The 23,286-nt window shown below is 50.4% G+C and overlaps 2 protein-coding genes and 1 long non-coding RNA gene across 5 annotated transcripts in view; 2 read left to right on the top strand and 1 right to left on the bottom strand.

The window, feature by feature from the left end:
- Positions 1-12,553, bottom strand: part of LOC140385051 (uncharacterized) — a 30,149-nt gene extending 17,596 nt beyond the window's left edge. Inside the window, exons 1-2 of one of the 3 annotated variants that reach the window (XR_011933279.1) lie at positions 12,467-12,553; positions 3,056-3,157 (exon numbers count right to left, since the gene is read on the bottom strand). This is a non-coding gene — a long non-coding RNA (uncharacterized lncRNA). Of the gene's footprint in view, positions 1-2,867; positions 3,158-11,683; positions 12,079-12,466 lie in introns of those variants that run through there. The other 2 variants (XR_011933278.1, XR_011933280.1) reach the window with 2 other exon arrangements.
- On the top strand, positions 11,785-17,570 carry LOC140385049 (probable G-protein coupled receptor 141). Its single transcript, XM_072466841.1, has 2 exons — positions 11,785-11,870; positions 13,796-17,570. The coding sequence occupies exon 2, from the start codon at positions 13,818-13,820 to the stop codon at positions 14,730-14,732; it is 915 nt and encodes a 304-aa protein (XP_072322942.1). The 5' UTR covers positions 11,785-11,870; positions 13,796-13,817; the 3' UTR covers positions 14,733-17,570.
- LOC140385050 (probable G-protein coupled receptor 141) overlaps positions 14,035-23,286 on the top strand; it is a 34,419-nt gene continuing 25,167 nt past the window's right edge. Inside the window, exon 1 of the mRNA XM_072466842.1 lies at positions 14,035-14,144. The gene's annotated coding sequence lies outside the window, so the exon portion shown is untranslated. The remainder of the gene's footprint in view (positions 14,145-23,286) is intronic.

Consider the following 23,286-nt stretch of genomic DNA (forward strand, 5'->3'; position numbering starts at 1 on the left):
CGGACTACGCCCCCTTAAAGGGGAAATGTCCCAAAACACGAAAAAAAAATTTAAAGCCTCAAAAACAGATTCTTTCACCTGGAACGACAGCACAATGCCTGAAATTTGACAGTAGCTGAAAGGAACCTCCGCAGAACCCTGCAACAAGCAGTAAGCACCGCCCAAAGAGATGGCACAGTCCTTGAAGATGATGACTCAGACCTTGAATTCTTCTTTGGACATCGCGAGCCCAATGCCAGCTCCGACACAAAATGTGATGCTATGGTTCTAGAAGACTACGACTCAGACGAAGATTTCACCTTGGGAGACTACCCCAGTACCAAATCCGAACCGCAACTAGAGGGGTTGTACTTTGAAGACCCCGACGACGAGTTCTTCGGATTTGAGGATCTTCAGCCCAGCAGAAATGACATCCCGCCTCGTGAGTGCAGGATGATGCTGCAGCCTGACACCAAGAGACAGAGAACGGTACAAGCCCACAGAGAGCGGCCTGCTACCTCACGGAGAGTGGTCCACGCACCGTGAAGGGTCTCCGGCTCCACACAGAGAGTGGTCCACGCACCACAAAGGGTCCCAGCCTCCACACAGAAAGCGATGAAAGACTCCACAGCGAGACAACTGCACGTCTCCACACAAGAAGTGATTCCAGTGACACAAGCCTCCACAGCGAGCTTGTGGACAGATTCCACGATAGAAGCAACGCATGAACAAGAAGTGACTCGAGTGACACAAGCCTCCACGGAGAGCTCATGGACAGACTCCACGATAGAAGCAACGCAAGGCTCCAGAGCGCAGTCCGTGCATGAACAAGAAGTGATGACAGTTTCCACAGAGAGACCAATGCACGATTCCACACAGGGAACGCTGCAAGACTCCACAGAGGGAGTGATACAAGCCTCCACAGCGAGCTCGTGGACAGCCTCCACGATAGAAGCAATGCAAGACTCCAAAGCGCAGTCCTTGCATGAACAAGACCATGAAGGTCTAGCAACCTCCTCTGAGCAACCAGCAGCAGACAATGCAAGTCTGCCACGCTCAAGTGAACAACAGAAAGACTATGACAGTCTGCCATGCTCAAGTGCACAGCAAGCAGACTATGACAGTCTACCACGCTCCAGTGAACAAGAAGAAGACTCTGACAGTCTACCCAGATTATTTGAGCCACCAGAAGAAGACTCTGACAGTCTACCCAGCTCAAGTGAAGGACAAGAACACACTGAGGCTCTACCCACTGTATGTGAGACAGGTGACGACGGCATCCCACTTCCCATACCAGATATGCAACGTGACAGACCTAAGCTAGAATGTACCGAGGCACTCGACAATCACAGTGAGACTGCTGGTGACTCCGGTGACACCACGTTACTTCAAACCTCATTCGCTCGAGCCTCTCCACAAGCAAATGCATTCCTGAATGTTTTGACTCCGGATGTGGAGCATCAAGAAACTTCAGAAGATGCAAGTGAACCTGAAATGACTCCGGAAGGGGAGCATCAAGAAGCCAAAGCTGATTCAGGTGAACCAGAAAGGGCTGCAGACGGGGAGCATCGACAAGCCAAAACTGACTCAGGTGAAACAGACCAGACCCCAGACGGGGAGCATCAACAAGCCAAAGCTGATTCAAGTAAGCCGGACATGACTCCAGATGGGGAGCGCTGCGAACTCAGTGACGGCACGCTCAAGGAGACAGCAGAAGCCACAAATCACGCTGACACGAGTAACTGTGTGAAGGACTCGTATTATCCACAGAGTGGTCCTTGAGCGCAGCAAACACGGCAACAAAACCAACCACCACAACAACAACATCAAAGACAATAGCAAGAAGCGTACCAAAGGCAACAACGTCGACAACGAGCGCGACAAAAACAACACCAATGGAATTACGACTGGAACAACGTGGTACAACTCTGCAAATGAGGGACACTGTTACTGCTCAGCTCAGTACAATGACATGCCATGGCAGGACGATGCATCTTACCAATTCATGTTTGCTGCACTACCAACCGGCAACCTGGCTTTCAGGACAGATGCCATCAAGAATTACCACCACAAGCAACGCAAGAAAAAAAGAGTCCAAATCCGACAACGAAGTGATGTGACCACTTCTTGGTTCCTTCAGCACAGGGACACTGATGGCGTTTACAATGCAATGCCACCATCAACATCACCAACTCACCAACCAAACAAGAAAGCCACTCGACCATAATAATTCATGAAATTTGGACTCATGCATATGATTTGGACTCATTGTTTAATGATCGCTTGTACAGAGTATCACTCATCTACCTAGTTTGTTCAATTTTCTTTAACACTGTACAGAAAATATGTAACACGAAAAAAGGGGGGATGTGGTGATATACATCACTGTAAGTACACAAAGGGTTCATGTAAATACACTACACCTAGCTAGACACTAGAGGGAACACCAGAGACAATACACACAGACAGTCAGACAATAGGTCAGTAGGATAGGACACGACCAATGGGCAGTCACAATAAACACTGAGGTGACACTACCCCAGGAGGGCATTACGCCAACCCATATAAAAGGACACATCACACATGCTCAGTCTATTTCCAGTGGAGACACTCAGTGAGTACAGACACAGGGTTGATTGAACATCACTCCCACCACATGGATTGTAGCAGACTGGTTTGTTAGTCTGAGTAGCTATAGCAGGATTAACAGTAGAGTCGAATCCAAGTAGGAGAATTGTTAATAGTTTAGTAAATGTGTTAAAGCTGTCTCCAAGTCTGAACCTTCCTTTGTCAGAGTACACATCAAGGAAGCAGCTTATGCTACGACAAGGGCATAACAAAACATGGTTCCAGTGAGTAACTGTTAAAATCCATATAGCTCAACTCACCAAAACAGTGACAACCAGCAACAAAAGCCAGGCAAGATGATGTTCGGGATTCCTATTCCACAGCAGCTCCAGTACCAAGGCAATCTCAGTGAAAACTGGCGTTGGTTCCGGCAGAGATTCGAGATCTACCTGGTCGCGTCCGACCTAGATGGCGTGGCGGATGCAGAGAAAATAAAGCTTCTACTTACCATCGCGGGTCCAGAAGGAGCTGAAATCTTCCAGACCTTCAAATACTCAAAGGGGCAAAACAAGAGCGATTTCCAGACAGTCCTGGACAAATTCCAATAATTCTGCGAGGAACATACAAGAATAAACAGTAAAAGAGGCGCCAAAACTCACCACGAGGCGAAGGTAGGATTTCCTTTGAAGATAAGGTTTCCGTTATCTGGACCACTGGGAGCTCTTCCGGGGCAGGTGTGACCTACATAAGAAGGACGGGTTGCAGCTAAACTGGAGAGGCATAAATATCCTGGCCGCGAGGTTTGCTAGTGTCACACGGGAGGGTTTAAACTAGTATGGCAGGGGGGTGGGCACGGGAGCAATAGGTCAGAAGGTGAGAGCATTGAGGGAGAACTAGGGAATAGGGACAGTGGGGCTCTGAGGCAGAGCAGACAGGGAGAAGTTGCTGAACACAGCGGGTCTGGTGGCCTGAAGTGCATATGTTTTAATGCAAGAAGTATCACTGGTAAGGCAGATGAACTTAGAGCTTGGATTAGTACTTGGAACGATGATGTTGTTGCCATTACAGAGACCTGGTTGAGGGAAGGGCAGGATTGGCAGCTAAACGTTCCAGGATTTAGATGTTTCAGGCGGGATAGAGGTGGATGTAAAAGGGGTGGCGGAGTTGCGCTACTGGTTAGGGAGAATATCACAGCTGTACTGGGGGAGGACACCTCAGAGGGCAGTGAGGCTATATGGGTAGAGATCAGGAATAAGAAGGGTGCAGTCACAATGTTGGGGGTTTACTACAGGCCTCCCAACAGCCAGCGGGAGATAGAGGAGCAGATAGGTAGACAGATTTTGGAAAAGAGTAAAAACAACAGGGTTGTGGTGATGGGAGACTTCAACTTCCCCAATGTTGACTGGGACTCACTTAGTGCCAGGGGGTTAGACGGGGCGGAGTTTGTAAGGAGCATCCAGGAGGGCTTCTTAAAACAATATGTGGACAGTCCAACTAGGGAAGGGGCGGTACTGGACCTGGTATTGGGGAATGAGCCCGGCCAGGTGGTAGATGTTTCAGTAGGGGAGCATTTCGGGAACAGTGACCACAATTCAGTAAGTTTTAAAGTGATGGTGGACAAGGATAAGAGTGGTCCTAGGATGAATGTGCTAAATTGGGGGAAGGCTATTTATAACAATATTAGGCGGGAACTGAAGAACATAGATTGGGGGCGGATGTTTGAGGGCAAATCAACATCTGACATGTGGGAGGCTTTCAAGTGTCAGTTGAAAGGAATTCAGGACCGGCATGTTCCTGTCAGAAAGAAGGATAAATACGGCAATTTTCGGGAACCTTGGATAACGAGAGATATTGTAGGCCTCGTCAAAAGGAAAAAGGAGGCATTTGTCAGGGCTAAAAGGCTGGGAACAGACAAAGCCTGTGTGGAATATAAGGAAAGTAGGAAGGAACTTAAGCAAGGAGTCAAGAGGGCTCGAAGGGGTCACGAAAAGTCATTGGCAAATAGGGTTAAGGAAAATCCCAAGGCTTTTTACACGTACATAAAAAGCAAGAGGGTAGCCAGGGAAAGGGTTGGCCCACTGAAGGATAGGCAAGGGAATCTATGTGTGGAGCCAGAGGAAATGGGCGAGGTACTAAATGAATACTTTGCATCAGTATTCACCAAAGAGAAGAAATTGGTAGATGTTGAGTCTGGAGAAGGTTGTGTAGATAGCCTGGGTCACATTGAGATCCAAAAAGACGAGGTGTTGGGTGTCTTAAAAAATATTAAGGTAGATCGGTCCCCAGGGCCTGATGGGATCTACCCCAGAATACTGAAGGAGGTTGGAGAGGAAATTGCTGAGGCCTTGACAGAAATCTTTGGATCCTCACTGTCTTCAGGTGATGGCCCGGAGGACTGGAGAATAGCCAATGTTGTTCCTCTGTTTAAGAAGGGTAGCAAGGATAATCCAGGGAACTACAGGCCGGTGAGCCTTACTTCAATGGTAGGGAAATTACTGGAGAGAATTCTTCGAGACAGGATCTACTCCCATTTGGAAGCAAATGGACGTATTAGTGAGAGGCAGCATGGTTTTGTGAAGGGGAGGTCGTGTCTCACTAACTTGATAGAGTTTTTCGAGGAGGTCACTAAGATGATTGATGCAGGTAGGGCAGTGGATGTTGTCTATATGGACTTCAGTAAGGCCTTTGACGAGGTCCCTCATGGTAGACTAGTACAAAAGGTGAAGTCACACGGGATCAGGGGTGAGCTGGCAAGGTGGATACAGAACTGGCTAGGTCATAGAAGGCAGAGAGTAGCAATGGAAGGATGCTTTTCTAATTGGAGGGCTGTGACCAGTGGTGTTCCACAGGGATCAGTGCTGGGACCTTCGCTGTTTGTAGTATATATAAATGATTTGGAGGAAAACTGGTCTGATTAGTAAGTTTGCAGACGACACAAAGGTTGGTGGAATTGCGGATAGCGATGAGGACTGTCAGAGGATACAGCAGGATTTAGATCGTTTGGAGACTTGGGCGGCGAGATGGCAGATGGAGTTTAATCCGGACAAATGTGAGGTAATGCATTTTGGAAGGTCTAATGCAGGTAGGGAATATACAGTGAATGGTCGAACCATCAAGAGTATTGAAAGTCAGAAAGCTCTAGGAGTACAGGTCCACAGGTCACTGAAAGGGGCAACACAGGTGGAGAAGGTAGTCAAAAAGGTATACGGCATGCTTGCATTGGGTATAAGAATTGGCAAGTCATGTTGCAGCTGTATAGAACCTTAGTTAAGCCACACTTGGAGTATAGTGTTCAATTCTGGTCGCCACACTACCAGAAGGATGTGGAGGCTTTAGAGAGGGTGCAGAAGAGATTTACCAGAATGTTGCCTGGTATGGAGGGCATTAGCTATGAGGAGCGGTTGAATAAACTCGGTTTGTTCTCACTGGAACGAAGGAGGTTGAGGGGAGACCTGATAGAGGTCTACAAAATTATGAGGGGCACAGACAGAGTGGATAGTCAGAGGCTTTTCCCCATGGTAGAGGGGTCAATTACTAGGGGGCATAGGTTTAAGGTGAGAGGGGCAAGGTTTAGGGTAGATGTACGAGGCAAGTTTTTTACACGGAGGGTAGTGGGTGCCTGGAACTCGCTACCGGAGGAGGTGGTGGAAGCAGGGACGATAGTGACATTTAAGGGGCAACTTGACAAATACATGAATAGGATGGGAATAGAGGGATACGGACCCAGGAAGCATAGAAGATTGTAGTTTAGTCGGGCAGCATGGTCGGCACGGGCTTGGAGGGCCGAAGGGCCTGTTCCTGTGCTGTACATTTCTTTGTTCTTTGTTCTTTGAAAACGGCAGTTTTGAATTTCAGCCACCTTGGAAAAGGTGCTGCACGTGCGCAGTTGCGCGAACTGCGCACAGAACGGGAAGGTCCGTTTGCGCATGCGCGAGAGGCCGAGCACGCGTAATTGCTAAAAAGGCCCCAAATACAGGAACAGCGATCTGCGCATGCACAATCGCTTCCTACGACCTACGTCACATGTTTCAGGATGTCAGAGGCCCCGGACCACGCCCACTTAAAGGGGAAATGTCCCAAAACACGAAAAAAAACTTAAAGCCCCAAAAACAGATTCTTAAATAAATAAACTTTGGAACCTTTAAAAAAAAAGATTATTTCACCTGGAACGACAGCACATTAAAGAAGCAGCTTATGCTACGTCAAGAGCATAACAAAACATGTAACAAAGTGGTTTATTAACGAAAGGCAAAAGCTGGTACCGCGAGACGAGAATGGTGAAACAATCGAGGCTTTATTGCACAAGATGTTGAGCCTCCTGCAGCTGGAACCAGAATGGGAGCAGTGCAGGAGATCATACACTTTTATACGCCGCCTGCAGGGAGGAGCCAGCAGGCTGGGATTTAGTGTGGTACCTGTAATACATGAGCAGTACCGTAATACATGCAATGTGTTACCAGTGGTGTTTACCACAAGAACACACTACGATGGGTCTTATCCACACTGGGTCCCTGCTCCCAGGGCCCCATGCTAACTTGCTATTGGCTAGGGTTTGCATGCTCCCATGTGATTGGTACTGAGCTGATCACGTGGTCTGCCAGGCCCAGCTCCTCAAAAGGGCCACGCTAACACACTGATATTTTTTAGTCTGCACTTAGGTGCTGACCATTTAGACTACATTTTAAGATTTTTTTTGTTTTCTTTTAAAATGGATGTTTAATTATACTGCAACACTAGGGGAAGCACTTACTGCATGTGTGCAGAGGCAATGATCTCAATTTTACACATTCTACAATGTCAGGCTTTGACTGAAACCCAGTGTGGTGGTATGTATTAGGGGTAGTACGGTACCTGTGAAGCCGAGAGGCTATTGGCTGACAGGTCCCGGGTCCTGGTTGGATCTGCCGCCTGCTGGCTCCGCCCAGAAGGCGGAGTATAAGAGCTCGAGTTCTCCCAGCAGCCGCATTCTGTAACTGAGCTGCTGGGGAACAAGTCTTGCTTATTAAAGCCTCGATTGACTTCATCTCTTCTCGACTTGAGTGAGTAATTGTTGCGCCACAATTTATTAAGCGAGCTTAAAAAGACTATGGAGCTCCGGATCGCCCCGGAGTGTCTGCGAATCAGCCCCCATGCAGCAAACTCGGCGGCCGTGTTTAAACACTGGCTAGCATGCTTCGAAGGTTACCTTTAAACGGCCCCCGGCCGGACCACGGAAGATCAGAAAATGCAGGTCCTGCATTTCAGGGTGAGCCCGGAGATCTACACGCTCATCGAAGACGCGGAGGATTTCCCGACGGCGCTCGCCATGCTGGAATCTACATTCGGCCCGTAAACCAGGTCTACGCACGCCACCAACTCGCGGCGAGGTGGCAAATCCCCGGAGAATCGCTCAACGAGTTCTACAGCGCACTGTTGATATTGGGAAGGAACTGCAACTGCCCGTCGGTGAGCGCAAACGAGCACACGGAGCTCCTAATCAGGGATGCTTTTGTGGCAGGTATGACTTCTTCTCAAATTCGCCAGAGACTGTTAGAGAGAGACTCGTTAGGACTCACAGAGGCACGGGCCCTTGCGGCCTCCCTCGACGTGGCCTCACAAAATGCCCGCGCCTACGGCACCGACCGCGCGGCAGCCCCTTGGGCTCCGTGGATCCCCGTTGTGACCGACTCCCCGGCACCCCCCACCCCCCCGCAAGCCTGCGCGGCTAGAGCACCAGACCATTCCGGTGGGCCCCGCTGCTATTTTTGCGGGCAAGCGAAACACCCCCGGCAGCACTGCCCGTCCCGCTCAGCTATTTGTAAAAGCTGCGGCAAAAAGGGGCATTACACGGCGGTGTGCCAGTCCCGGGGGGTCGCCGCAATCTCCGGGGGAGAACGGGGACAGCAGACTCAACCCTCCCAGCGCTCCATGTGCGGCCCGCGGGTGCCGCCATTTTGGGTCCTGGACACCACGCGGGGAGGATGGGTGCCGCCATCTTGTGACCACCCGGCCACGTGCGATCCATGGGGGCGGCCATTGTGTCCGCCCCCAGCCGCGTGCGATCCATGGACGCCGCCATCTTGGCTGATAGCCAAGGACCCCAGCATAGACATCTCCACGGGGTCAGAAGAAAACGCCACGGTGCAGCAACCATGACTGGCTTTGGTGACCCTGGACCAATCGCGGCCCCGGACGCTCCAAACGGCAACGACAATGGTGCTGGTCAAAGGGTACGAGACGCCATGCCTAATCGACTCTGGGAGCACGGAAAGTTTTATCCACCCGGACACAGTAAGACGCTGTTTTCTCTCTATTCGTCCGAGTACCCAAAAGATTTTTCTGGCAGCGGGATCCCATTCCATAGAGATCAAAGGGTTCTGCATCGCGAACCTAACGGTGCAAGGGAGGGAGTTTAAGAATTATCGGCTTTATGTCCTTCCCCACCTCTGCGCTCCCACTCTTTTGGGGTTAGCTTTCCAATGTAACCTCCAAAGCCTAATGTTCCAATTCGGCGGCCCAATACCCCCACTCACTATCTGCAGCCTCGCGACCCTCAAGGTTGAACCGCCTTCCTTGTTTGTGAACCTCACCCCGGATTGCAAACCCGTCGCCACTAGGAGCAGACGATACAGCGCCCAGGACCGAACATTTATCCGGTCTGAAGTCCAGCGGCTGCTGAAGGAATGCATAATCCAGGCCAGCAATAGTCCCTGGAGAGCCCAGGTGGTAGTTGTGAAGACCGGGGAGAAGCAGAGGATTGTCATAGACTATAGTCAGACCATCAAGGTACACACACCTATATGCGTACCCTCTCCCCCGCATATCCAACATGGTCAATCGGATTGCACAGTACAAGGTCTTTTCCACCGTGGACCTCAAGTCCGCCTACCACCAGCTCCCCATCCGCCTGAGTGACCGCAAGTACATGGTCTTCGAGGCAGACGGGCGGCTCTACCACTTTTTAAGGGCCCCATTCGGCGTCACGAACGGAGTCTCAGTCTTCCAACGGGAGATGGACCGAATGGTTGACCAGCACGGGTTGCGGGCCACGTTCCCGTATCTCGACAACGTAACCGTCTGCGGCCATGACCAGCAGGACCACGACGCCAACCTCCACAAATTCCTCCAGACCGCTAATGCCCTGAACCTCACCTATAACGAGGAAAAATGCGTTTTTAGCACCAACCGTCTGGCCATCCTGGGATACGTAGTGCGCAATGGAGTGATAGGCCCCGACCCCGAACGCATGCGCCCCCTTATGGAATTTCCCCTCCCCCACTGCTCCAAAGCCCTGAAACGCTGCCTGGGCTTCTTTTCGTATTACGCCCAGTCGGTTCCCCAGTACGCAGACAAGGCCCGCCTGTTAATCCAGTCCACTACCTTCCCCCTGTCGACAGAGGCCCGCCAGGCCTTCCGCCGCATCAAAGCAGATATCGCAAAGGCCACGATGCACGCAATCGACGAGTCCCTCCCCTTCCAGGTCAAGAGCGACGCCTCCGATGTAGCTCTAGCGGCCACCCTTAACCAAGCGGGCAGACCCGTGGCCTTTTTCTCCCGGACCCTCCACGTCTCAGAAATCCGCCACTCCTCAGTGGAAAAGGAAGCCCAAGCCATAGTGGAAGCTGTGCGACATTGGAGACATTACCTGGCCGGCAGGAGATTCACTCTCCTCACTGACCAACGGTCGGTAGCCTTTATGTTCGATAATGCACAGCGGGGCAAAATCAAGAATGACAAGATCTTGAGGTGGAGGATTGAGCTCTCCACCTATAACTATGAGATCTTGTATCGTCCCGGAAAGCTGAACGAGCCGTCCGATGCCCTATCCCACGGCACATGTGCCAACGCACAAGTAGACCGCCTCCAAGCTCTCCACGAAGACCTCTGCCACCCGGGGGTCACTCGATTCTACCATTTTGTGAAGTCCCGCAACCTCCCCTACTCTGTTGAGGAGGTCCGTACTGCCACCAGGAACTGCCAAATCTGCGCAGAGTGCAAACCGCACTTTTTCAGGCCAGATAGAGCGCACCTGATAAAAGCTTCCCGTCCCTTTGAACGCCTCAGTTTGGATTTCAAAGGCCCCCTCCCCTCCACCCACCGCAACACATACTTCCTGAACGTGGTGGACGAGTACTCCCGTTTCCCCTTCGCCATCCCCTGCCCCGACATAACAGCGGCCACAGTCATTAAAGCCCTCGGCACCATCTTTACACTGTTCGGTTTCCCCGCGTACATCCATAGCGACAGGGGGTCCTCCTTCATGAGCGACGAACTGCGTCAGTTCCTGCTCAACAAGGGCATTGCCTCGAGCAGGATGACCAGCTACAACCCCCGGGGGAACGGTCAGGTAGAGAGGGAGAACGGTACAGCCTGGAAGACCGTCCTACTGGCCCTACGGTCCAGAAATCTCCCAGTTTCACGGTAGCAGGAAGTCCTCCCGGATGTCCTCCACTCCATCCGGTCGCTGCTGTGTACCACCACTAATCAAACGCCTCACGAGCACCTCCTTGTCTTCCCTAGGAAGTCCTCCTCCAGAACGTCACTGCCGACTTGGCTGGCAGCCCCAGGGCCCATCTTGCTCCTTAAACATGTACGGGCGCACAAATCAGACCCGTTGGTCGAGAGGGTTCACCTTCTCCACGCAAACCCTCAGTACGCCTACGTGGCGTACCCCAACGGCCGACAGGACACGGTCTCCCTACAGGACCTGGCGCCCGCCGGAAACACACACACCCCTCCAACACCAATCACCCCCTCCCTCCCACCGGCGCACCCCACGACCGCTCCCTTCCTGGGTGGAGCGGTCCTCCTCCCGTGTCCGCCCAGGAGTAAAGAAACAGGGACAAACAGCGCAACGCTCCCAGAGACGACAGTGCCCGAGCCAGCACCTGCACCACCACCGGTGCTGAGGTGTTCGACAAGGACGACCAGGGCACCCGCTCGACACGTGGAATCCGCGTGACACAAAAAAAACAACTTGTAAATAATTCTGACAACCTGTACATAGTTAACTGTTGGGCTAAATGCATAGCCACTGTACAAAATTAGTTCCAGGACCAGCCTTGAAAACCCCTACCACCATGCGAACAACCACCCCGCCGGGTTCTTTTTTAACAAGGGGTGAATGTGGTGGTATGTATTAGGGGTAGTACGGTACCTGTGAAGCCGAGAGGCATTGGCTGACAGGTCCCGGGTCCTGGTTGGATCTGCCGCCTGCTGGCTCTGCCCAGAAGGCGGAGTATAAGAGCTCGAGTTCTCCCAGCAGCCGCATTCTGTAACTGAGCTGCTGGGGAACAAGTCTTGCTTAATAAAGCCTCGATTGACTTCATCACTTCTCGACTTGAGTGAGTAATTGTTGCGCCACACCCAGCAAGTATCTCTCCAGCTGCACAGCCCAGTTTTTAGTCAAGATTCTGAGCCTCTCACGGGAAAATGAATCAGGAGGTGTAGTTTGCTGTGGCAGTGCGGGGCCTGAGAGAGCTGGCAAGGTCAGACACACAGAGACCAGTGACCCCTCCTCCCACTACCCTCAGCATCGGGACTGTCACCGAACCTGGCAGTGCCAGCGTGGTGCCTGGGCATCTGCCGCCCCCCCCCTCCCCAGGGGCTATAACTACCTCCCCCTCGGGGATAGCAAGGTATGAATATTCAGCGAGGGGGGGGTTCATGTGCCGCGGGCTGGCAAAGTGTATTCAAATGTACTTAAATGAGGCTCCCCCCGTTTCTGGACATGAACCTCGTCACGTCACTGGCAAGGGAGGGGGGTTGAAAAGCGCTATCTCGCTGCCAAGACGCGTTTCCCGATTCTGTGGGATTTTCCACCCACTCCGCCATGTCCGAAAATTGTTTGTTATGTGTTAAAGGAAAGAGGAACAGTTCTTTGGTTATAGAATCTGCCATATTGTGGAGATAAATAGGAACTGAGTTGTTTCAAACTCACATCAACACCGGCGGCACTTTCCCCCGGGTTGGACACGATCAGACCTCAAGCTGAACACAACCCGCAATCTCCACTGCCGGGGAGGCGACAGCACCAGTTCCGGGGGGGGGGGCGATCCTGGAGGTGGGGGGGGGGGGGGAGGAGCCCCGATGCTGAGGGGGGGGGGGGGGAAAGCCCCGATGCTGAGGGGGGGGGGGAAAGCCCCGATGCTGAGGGGGGGGGGGGGGAAAGCCCCGATGCTGAGGGGGGGGGGGGGAAAGCCCCGATGCTGAGGGGGGGGGGGAAAGCCCCGATGCTGAAGGTGGGGGGGGGGGGGAGGAGCCCCGATGCTGAGGGTGGGGGGGGGGGGAGGAGCCCCGATGCTGAGGGTGGGGGGGGGGGGAGGAGCCCCGATGCTGAAGGTGGGGGTGGGGGGAGGAGCCCCGATGCTGAGGGTGGGGGGGGGGAAAGCCCCGATGCTGAGGGGGGGGGGGGAAAGCCCCGATGCTGAGGGGGGGGGGGGGAAAGCCCCGATGCTGAGGGGGGGGGGGAAAGCCCCGATGCTGAAGGTGGGGGGGGGGGGGGAGGAGCCCCGATGCTGAAGGTGGGGGGGGGGAGGAGCCTCGATGCTGAGGGTGGGGGGGGGGGAGGAGCCTCGATGCTGAGGGTGGGGGGGGGGCGATGCTGAAGGTGGGGGGGGGGGAGGAGCCCCGATGCTGAAGGTGGGGGGGGGGGAGGAGCCTCGATGCTGAAGGTGGGGGGGGGGGGAGCCTCGATGCTGAGGGTGGGGGGGGGGCGATGCTGAAGGTGGGGGGGGGGGAGGAGCCCCGATGCTGAAGGTGGGGGGGGGGAGGAGCCCCGATGCTGAAGGTGGGGGGGGGGGGGAGCCTCGATGCTGAAGGTGGGGGGGGGGAGGAGCCCCGATGCTGAGGGTGGGGGGGGGGGGGAGCCTCGATGCTGAAGGTGGGGGGGGGGAGGAGCCTCGATGCTGAGGGTGGGGGGGGGGGGGCGATGCTGAGGGTGGTGGGGGGGGAGGAGCCCCGATGCTGAGGGTGGGGGGGGGGAGCCCCGATGCTGAGGGTGGGGGGGGGGAGGAGCCCCGATGCTGAGGGGGGGGGAGCCCCGATGCTGAGGGTGGGGGGGGGGTGGACATGGTGGTGGTTGAGGAGGACCCAATGCTATTTCATAGTTTTTTACTGCACGAATAAACTAGTCAGATATCCAATCTTTACAAATACAGGAACTATGTCCATATCATTTAATGACTCCCCACTTCGAGATATTTTCACAAGATATGTGAATAACCTGCTGATTAATTTTGACAGTTTTATTTTACTTGTTGTTTATCAGTTTTCTTGAAGTTTGGAGATAAATGAACAGGTCAGCGATGGATAATACAGTGTCCTTGCCAGGAACGTTCACAAGCACCAACTTCACTTCCAATACCTCACTTGCCTGCAATCCACTTGGAGCCAGTTCTAATGCAGCTTTAATAACAATTTACACCATCGTGCTGATTGGAGGTTCAGCTGGAGCTGCCATCATGACTTGGAAAATAAAAACTGACAGGAAATCCATCACATCCACTGCTGTGATCAACCTTGTATCGGTGCACACTTTCTTCCTCCTGACCCTGCCGTTCCGCATTTCCTACTACGTCCTCGGTGAATGGAAGTTTGGTGAAATATTTTGTAAGCTGGTGAGTGCAATGATACACGCTCACATGTACTTGTGCTCTATGTTCTATGTGGCCATAGTTGTCATGAGGATGATCGGTTTCTTTCGCGAAAGGAAGACGATGCAGTTTTATCAGCCTTGGCATGCCAGTGCTGCCAGCCTGGGCATCTGGGCACTGGTGCTTCTTGCTGTTTTCCCTTTGTTTTTATCATATTTTGAGAGCTCAAATAAGGATGGCAAGAAATGTTTTGAATTCACGATTACAGCTGCCTCATCATATACTAAGACTATGAACTGCCTTGCTGTTATTATCGTCTTAACAACCTTCGCTGTTTTACTTGCCACCCAAGTTGGCATATTTGTGCAATTGGTGATCCGTTATCAAGATAATCTGCGTAACCAGCAAGAATTTGGAGCTCAGACAAAGACATTGTTGTTTATATTGGTTATGATATGTTTTGTCCCATACCTTGGATTCAGATTGTTTTACATAAATCAAGTTGCGACTGACCCCTGTTCATTGAGCTTAAATATCACTAATGAAATATTTTTAGCTCTGACTGCAATGAGCTGTTTCGATGTGGTTATCTTCCTAGTGGCTGCCTACTGAGAAATCAGCCACTTCTGATTTAATTTTCAGTCAGTGTCAATCTTTTATGTATAACAGAAGTATGCACCAGGCTCGCAACGGAGCTCACTCACTAAAAGTTACATATATTCATTTGCAGGGCCATGTCCCCTGAAAGATAAATAACATATCCAAGAACTGCATCTTTTTTAATTAAGGAAAAGCATGGGAACATTTGCTCGGCGCATTCTCCATGGTAACGGCTTGATCAATCAATGTTGACTGCCCAAAGATTAGCACCTTTTCTTCATGCAGTATAAATTGTTGTTTCCTATGAAATTTGGCATTTTGTGTCTGTCTTGATGAGTGTGAGATGAAATACTTCAATCAGCATGTTTCTCTTCAGCCACACATAAATTCTGTACTATCAAGCAACTATTTATAATAGCAAGTATTGAAAGCGATATAAATTGTGTGAAACAATAGTTGCTATTAGAGGTGTGAATACTGATGAGAACAATTAGAGGTGTGAATACTGATGAGAACAATGGGTTGTTCACTAGTCCAACTCCACAAGGTGCATTGATGCTTCAGGTTTGAGGTGACAGTTTAGCTGAGTTTTCCCCTACCCCAGAAGTTTTTGTGTGCTAGCCCATAATCCAAGTTGATCAGTACTGAGGCAGTGCTACATCTTCAGGGGTTTTCTAAGAGTTGTTAAACTGAGACCAGTTTAGCTAGATTACTTTATCAGAAACAGGAAGAAATAGGTGGAAGTAGATTCCGAACATCCTTGATGCGACCATCAATTCACACAAAACCAGGTGTAAGCAAACTGTGGCTTTAATCAACTAGAACAGTGCCTGCCTACGACTGATCTGTTAGTGGGAGCCGCCTACAGGGTGACTGCTCTTATACCTCCCCTCAAGGGGAGGAGCCAGGGGCAGAGCCCACACAGGCCCCAACGTGCTACATCATAGGTAATACCTTACAATGGTCCATAGGTGGAGCCCACATGGGCAACAGCGTAATACAGATATGCACATGGTGAATTGTTACAGCAGTACATTCACCACAATTCTGTCAGTATTCTTCCTTAATCAGAACTATGAAATAACTAGGAATACAGTAAATCACACGGAATCAGAGGTGAGCTGGCAAGATGGATACAGAACTGGCTAGGTAATAGAAGGCAGAGAGTAGCAATGGAAGGGTGCTTTTCTGATTGGAGGGCTGTGATTAGTGGTGTTCCGCCGGGATCAGTGCTGGGACCTTTGCTGTTTGTAGTATATATAAATGATTTGGAAGAAAATGCAACTGGTCTGATTAGTAAGTTTGCAGACGACACAAAGGTTGGTGGAATTGCGGATAGCGATGAGGACTGTCAGAGGATACAGCAGGATTTAGATTGTTTGGAGACTTGGGCGGAGAGATGGCAGATGGAGTTTAATCCGGACAAATGTGAGGTAATGCATTTTGGAAGGTCTAATGCAGGTAGGGAATATACAGTGAATGGTTGAACCCTCAAGAGTATTGACAGTCTGAGAGATCTAGGTGTACAGGTCCACAGGTCACTGAAAGGGGCAACACAGGTGGAGAAGGTAGTCAAGAAGGCATACGGCATGCTTGCCTTCATTGGACGGAGCATTGAGTATAAGAATTGGCAAGTCATGTTGCAGCTGTATAGAACCTTAGTTAGGCCACACTTGGAGTATAGTTTTCAATTCTGGTTGCCACACTACCAGAAGGATGTGGAGGCTTTAGAGAGGGTGCAGAAGAGATTTACCAAAATGTTGCCTGGTATGGAGGGCATTACCTATAAGGAGAGGTTGAATAAACTTGGTTTGTTCCCACTGGAATGAAGGAGGTTGAGGGGCGACCTGAAAGAGGTCTATAAAATTATGAGGGGCATAGACAGAATGGATAGTCAGAGACTTTTTCCCAGGGTAGAGGGGCCAATTACTAGGGGCCATAGGTTTAAGGTGCGAGGGGCAAGGTTTAGAGGAGATGTACGAGGCAAGTTTTTTACACAGTGTGTAGTGGGTGCCTGGAACACGCTGCCGGAGGAGGTGGTGGAAGCAGGGACAATAGTGATGTTTAAGGGGCATCTTGACAAATACATGAATAGGATGGGAATAGAGGGATATGGACCCAGGAAGTGTAGAAGATTGTAGTTTAGTCGGGCAGCATGGTTGGCGCAGGCTTGGATGGCCGAAGGGCCTGTTCCTGTGCTGTACTTTTCTTTGTTCTTTGTATGGCTGTTTGTGAGTTCTTGCTTTTTGCAATGTTTTGTAAAGTTGTTCATATAATAATACGTGCTATATTTCAAATATGTGAAAGATTTTGCAATATTTTTGTGAGATGTTTTAAAGTCTATGCTTTCCTTTATTATGTACATGATTTGCAGATGAACAAGTAGCCAGCATTCTCATTGGCTCTTCAATTGTGTATTAAACCACTCAAAACTCCCATTTAAGGTGTTCTCTGTGGATTAATAACTTCATCTTCATAATATAATTTGGAAAATTCCATTTCAAGACTTGTAACAGAAGCATGAATTTAATTTGCTCTTATCCATTTAGTTCTTTGTTCAGTATTTTGTTCAACAGTGAGGAGATTAAAACAGGAAGGGGTCAGTTACTGAGGAAGGTGGTGTAATGAACAATGTTGCACAACACACACCAGCTGTTTTGAACAAAGCATGGTGTCTCTATTCTTTATTAAACAATGCCTATCTCCAACTTTGCAGACCTCCCATATATCCTGCCTTTGTCAAATCCTAATAACATGACCGAAAATGGTAAAACTGCTGTAAATGGCAACAATTGTTTCTTGAGCTGATAATGAGATTTATATCCATCAAAATAATCAAATAAATCAAAAAAGTGATCAAAATAAAGGTGTCTTGATTGTACATATAATTTTTATATACATATATTTTTGTACAGCGGGGTGTTCTGCTCGCCATTTTAAAATAACGTCCCAATCTCCGAGACCCCCAAAGTGATCCCCAACCTCCCGCCCAGCCAGAACACACTATGGGAGGTCCTAACATCTCCAACACCTATGCAGAGCACACCCAGCCCAATCGCACAAAATGCCAAATTGGCAGTGCCAACCTATCACCCTGTGGTGCCCATGCAAGCTGGCAGTGCCACCTGGGCACCTTGACAGTGACAGGCTGGCATCCCAAGTGGCACTGCCAAGATGCCAGGCTTGCACTGTCAGGGTGCTCAGGTGGCATCAGCAGTGCCAGGACACTATTCTTCCCAAAGGTCATGCAGCTGGGGGAACCCCAGGGGGCCCCTCAAACCCCAGGGAGACCCCCAGGAGTTCCATCCTTCTGGTCCCTATTTGTGGGGACCAGTGCTAAGCAGCGCTCATCTGAGGTCTCCGAGGTGACGGGATGAATCCCAAAACCTTGGGTACCTCGGGAATCTGCACATTAGAGTGAGGCTAGCTGTCTCGCTCTAATATGCAGATTTGCAAAAACTTTGATCCCGCCCATAATGGGCAGGGTTTACATTGCAACGTCTCGCGAGATCACGTTGGAGCGGGGTCTGCCGGCTTTTATTGGCCATGCGGTGCTGCAGCGAACTGCTTTTCTGGCATAGCGCGGCCATTGGACCGCACCTGTAGGAGCAGATGTAGGCCACTCAGCCCATCGAGCCTGTTCCGCCATTCAATGAGATCATGATCATGATGTAATCCTCAATTCCACTTTCCCGCCCTGACCCCATAACCCTCGATTCCTTTACTGATTAAAAATCATGGTCGATTTGATTGGTTGATTTATTGTCACATATACCGAAGTGAAAAGTATTTTTCTGCGGCCAAGGAAACATAGACAGTAGACAAAAAAAATAGTAGATGGTTGCAGTTGATGCGAAAAAGTACACAATAAAGTACATCGACAAATAAATAATTAGTTACAGTATGGAACAAGGATTCATCCCCTTCCTAGAATCCTTCACAAGTTTGAGGAGCTGAATTAGTTATTCCTGTTCCCTGTTACATCACCTCCCTTGTGCAGTTGGACAAATTCCATTCTCTGTTGTTTGGCAGACATTTCAATAGCTTGAGTTCACTTCCTTCCACATTTAGTTGCAGATGTGGCCAATGAAGGGACTGAAATAGGAAGTTCTGTAAGACTGAGAAAGATAATGTGCAAAAATACTGCACAACATACTGACTACTGTACCCTTTATTCACTACTTCCCCAAAAGTGCTCACAGCAACTACTCTGAGATGGTAGTATAGTAATTCTACCTGGATTAAGAATATGGATACATGGAGTGGAATTTAATCTATGGCACTCTGTTCCCAACAATGGAACCAGATGTGGTGTCACCTCTTTCACATCTTGGGAGCTGCATCCATACAATTCAGATGAAAATTTAAAGGGGAGGTCACGGGCACAAGAAACACATGGGGCTGGGTTCTCCAATTTTGAGACTAAGTGCCGACGGCAGCGTGGAAATAGTGGTGTTTTACAACAGAAAAAACAATGCAACAGCTCACTGATTCAGCAACTCTAAATGGGCTCGCACCATCACCACGTGGAACACGATCATTTCCATAGAAAACGGTGCCGGATTCGCCGGGTCCGTGATTTTTTCACGAGGATCACACGCCGCAGCCGCGCTTAAATGATCCATTCCCACACACACCATCCCAGCCAGCAAGGTGGCTGGTGGAGAGCAGCGCCACTGTTCAGGGACCCTGAGTTGGACACCCTCCTGACGTGGAGGAGAGGCGATGACACTGTACCCTGACCCAGGAGGAAGGCCGTCGTCTGCCGGACCTGGGCACAAGTGGCAGACGTGGTCAGCGCCGTGGGCATCGTTGCCTGGACTGGAATGCAGTGCAGGATGAAACTGCACAACCCCCTCAGGGCGGCCAGGATGAGTTGGCCGATCTGTGCCCCTGGCACTAACTCCGCCCCCCCCCCCCCGCTCTGTGCCCCTGACACTAACCCCCCCACCCCCCCCCGCTCTGTGCCCCTGACACTAACTCCCCCCCCCCGCTCCGTGCCCCTGGCACTAACTCCCCCCCCCCCGCTCCGTGCCCCTGGCACTAACTCCACCCTCCCCCACTCTGTGCTCCTGGCACTAACTCAGCCCGTCCCCGGTGGTGCCGGTCATGCGTGCCACCCAGGAGCGCCGGTTTCGGCTATGGATCAGTGTGTCCAAGGTCTGGTTAATTCTGTGTAGGCGGGGGTCGAGACCCAGGTCAGGGCTGCCTTCTCACAGGCAGCCATGTGCCAGAGCCACCCGGATATTGCAGTGGTGCTCCTCAGCATGGCCCAGTCACAGCGGGCCATGTCTGGGAATGTCAGCGGCACAGCTCAGGCGCTGGCCAGCGTGGCGCAGATACTGGGCGGGGTGCCCCGGTCCCAGACGGAGATGACCCAGACCCAGAGGGAGGTGGACCAATCCCAAAGGTAGGTTGCGCAGTCACTGGCTGATGTGGCACAGGCCCACAGGGTGGTGGCACAGTCGCAGCATGATGTGGTGCAGTCCCAGACGGAGATGGGCCACTCCCTGTGCTCCATGGTTGTGAGTGTGCAGATCCTTGTCGAGACCAGAGCCGGCCTCCAGGACTGGCAGCGTCAGGTGGAGGGAGGGCATCAGGGGATGACTCTGCTCGCACCCCAGTCCAATGGAGTAGCTCAGGAGCCATCGGGCACCCCGAGGAAGGAGGAGTGATGGGGCCCGTGCCAGTGACACCCGCAGAGAATGTGCCGGGAGACCGCAGCACCTCGGACTCCACCCCTCCTGTCTCTGGTGCATCTGTTGGACAGCGGGCAGAACAGGGCAGCATCATGCCACCCAGGACACCCGAGGAGGACTTTAGGCATGGACTATTTTCAAAATGGGGAAATGCTTCGGAAATCAGAATCTCAAAGGGACTTGGGAGTCCTTGTTCACGATTCTCTTAAGGTTAACGTGCAGGTTCAGCCGGCAGTTAAGAAGGCAAATACAATGTTAGCGTTCATGTCGAGAGGGCTAGAATACAAACTAGGGATTTACTTCTGAGGCTGTATAAGGCTCTGGTCAGACCCCATTCGGAGTATTGTGAGCAGTTTTGGGCCCCGTATCTAAGGAAGAATGTGCTGGCCTTGGAAAGGATCCAGAGGAGGTTCACAAGAATGATCCCTGGAATGAAGAGCTTGTCATATGAGGAACATTTGAGGACTCTGTCTGTACTCATTGGAGTTTAGAAGGATGAGGGGAGATCTTATTGAAACTTACAGGATACTGCGAGGCCTGGATAGAGTGGACGTGGAGAGGATGTTTCCACTTGTAGTAAAAACTAGAACCAGAGGACACAATCTCAGACTAAAGGGACGATCCTTTAAAACAGAGAAGAGGAGGAATTTCTTCAGCCAGAGGGTGGTGAATCTGTGGAACTCTTTGCCGCAGAAGGCTGTGGAGGCCAAATCACTGAGTGTCTTTAAGACAGAGATAGATAGATTCTTGATTAATAAGGGGATCAGGGGTTATGGGGAGAAGGCAGGAGAATGGGGATGAGAAAATATCAGGCCTGATTGAATGGCAGAGTAGACTCGATGGGCCGAGTGGCCTAATTCTGCTCCTATGTCTGATGGTCTTATGATCATCAGCCACGACCCGTCTAAACTAAAACCTGCTTTTCAAACGTCCCTATCCCTCTATTCCCACCCTATTCATGCATTTGTCAAGGTGTCTCGTATCTGCTTCCACCATCTCCCACAGCAGCAAGTTCCAGGCACTCACCACCCTCTGTGTAAAAAACTTCCCTCACTCTCCTCCTCTAAACTTTCCACCTCACACCTTAAACCTATGTCCCCTCCTAATTGACTTTCCACCCTGGGAAAAAGTGTCTGACTAACCACTCTGTCCATGCCACTCATAATTTTCTAAACCTTTATCAGGTTGCCCCTCAACCTCCCTGCTACCCTTCTTAAACAAAGAAACAACATTGGTTATTCTCCAGCCCTCTGGGACCTCACCTGTAGCCAATGAGGATACAAAGATTGCTGTCAAGGCCCCAGCAATTTTGGGTTTCAAAGAATGAGAAATGATCTAATTGAAACCGACAAAATACTTAAAGGAATACAAGGGTAGGTGCAGGTAAGATGTTTCCCAGGTTGGCGAGTCTAGAACGAGGGAAGGCAATCGCAAAATAATAGGGAAGTGAGTTTGGACTGAGACGAGCAGAGTTTGTTTACTCAGAGGATTTTGAATCGTTGAAATTCTGGAAATTCTGTTAAAGCTCTCTGCGGTTGAGAACATTTGAAGTGGAGATTGACAAATTTCTGAATACCAATGATGTCAAGAGGGACATGGATTGGATTGGATTTGTTTATTGTCACGTGTACCAAGCTACAGTGAAAATTATTTTTCTGTGAGCAGCTCAACTGATCCTTAAGTACATGACAAGAAAAGGATATAAAAGAAAAAACATAATAGGGCAACACAAGGTACACAATGTAAATAGACACTGGCATTGGGTGAAGCATACAGGGGTGAACTGTTAATGAGGTCAGTCCATAAGAGGGTCGTTTAGGAGTCTGGTAACAGCGGGGAAGAAGGTGCTTTTGAGTCTGTGTGTGTTCTCAGACTTTTGTATCTCCTGCCTGATGGAAGAAGTTGGAAGAGTGAGTAAGTCAGGTGGGAGGGGTCTTTGATTATACTGCCCGCTTTCCCCAGGCAGTGGGAGGTGTAGATGGAGTCAATGGATGGGAGGCAGGTTCGTGTGATGGACTGGGTGGTGTTAACGACTCTCTGAAGTTTCTTTCGGTCTTGGGCTGAGCAGTTGCCATACCAGGCTGTGATGCAGCCTGATAGGATGCTTTCTATGGTGCATCTGTAAAAGTTGGTAAGGGTTAATGTGGACATGCCGAATTTCCTTAGTTTCCTGAGGCAGTATAGGCACTGTTGTGCTTTCTTGGTGGGAGCGTCGACGTGGATGGACCAGGACAGATTTTTGGAGACGTGTACCCCTAGGAATTTGAAACTGCTAACCATCTCCACCTCGACCCCGTTGATGCTGACAGGGGTGTGTACAGTACTTTGCTTCCTGAAGTCAATGACCAGCTCTTTAGTTTTGCTGGCATTGAGGGAGAGATTGTTGTTGCTGCATCACTCCACTAGGTTCTCTATCTCCCTCCTGTATTCTGACTCAGATACTGGAATTCTTTTTCTTTTACATCCCCTCCTAAAAATATTCTTTTTATCCAACTTTCATTGTTTTGAAGAGCCAACAACTGAAACATTCACGTTCCATTTCTCTTCTCAAATGCCATTTGACCTGGTGTGTTTTCAGCATTTCTTCTTTATTTAAAGTTTCCACCATTTGTATTTTTTTCTTTTTCGATCAATAGTTCACTCTGTTTTGTTCAAAAATACCACCCAGTGGTATAAATCTCTGCTCTGCCATTCAATCATGGCTGGTATGTTTCCCATCCCCATTCTCCTGCCTTCTCCCCATAACCCCTGATCCCCTTATTGATCAAGAACCTATCTATCTCTGTCTTAAAGACACTCAGACCCTCCACAGCCTTCTGTGGCAAAGAGTTCCACAGAGTCAATTCACATTTCTAATCTGTGTGAAT

The sequence above is a fragment of the Scyliorhinus torazame genome, chromosome 11 (genome assembly GCF_047496885.1).
Source record: "Scyliorhinus torazame isolate Kashiwa2021f chromosome 11, sScyTor2.1, whole genome shotgun sequence".
Lineage (NCBI taxonomy): Eukaryota > Metazoa > Chordata > Chondrichthyes > Carcharhiniformes > Scyliorhinidae > Scyliorhinus > Scyliorhinus torazame.

Coding starts and splice junctions, on each gene's coding strand:
- LOC140385049 (XM_072466841.1), top strand. CDS start 13,818: ATGAACAGGTCAGCGATGGATAATACAGTGTCCTTGCCAGGAACGTTC.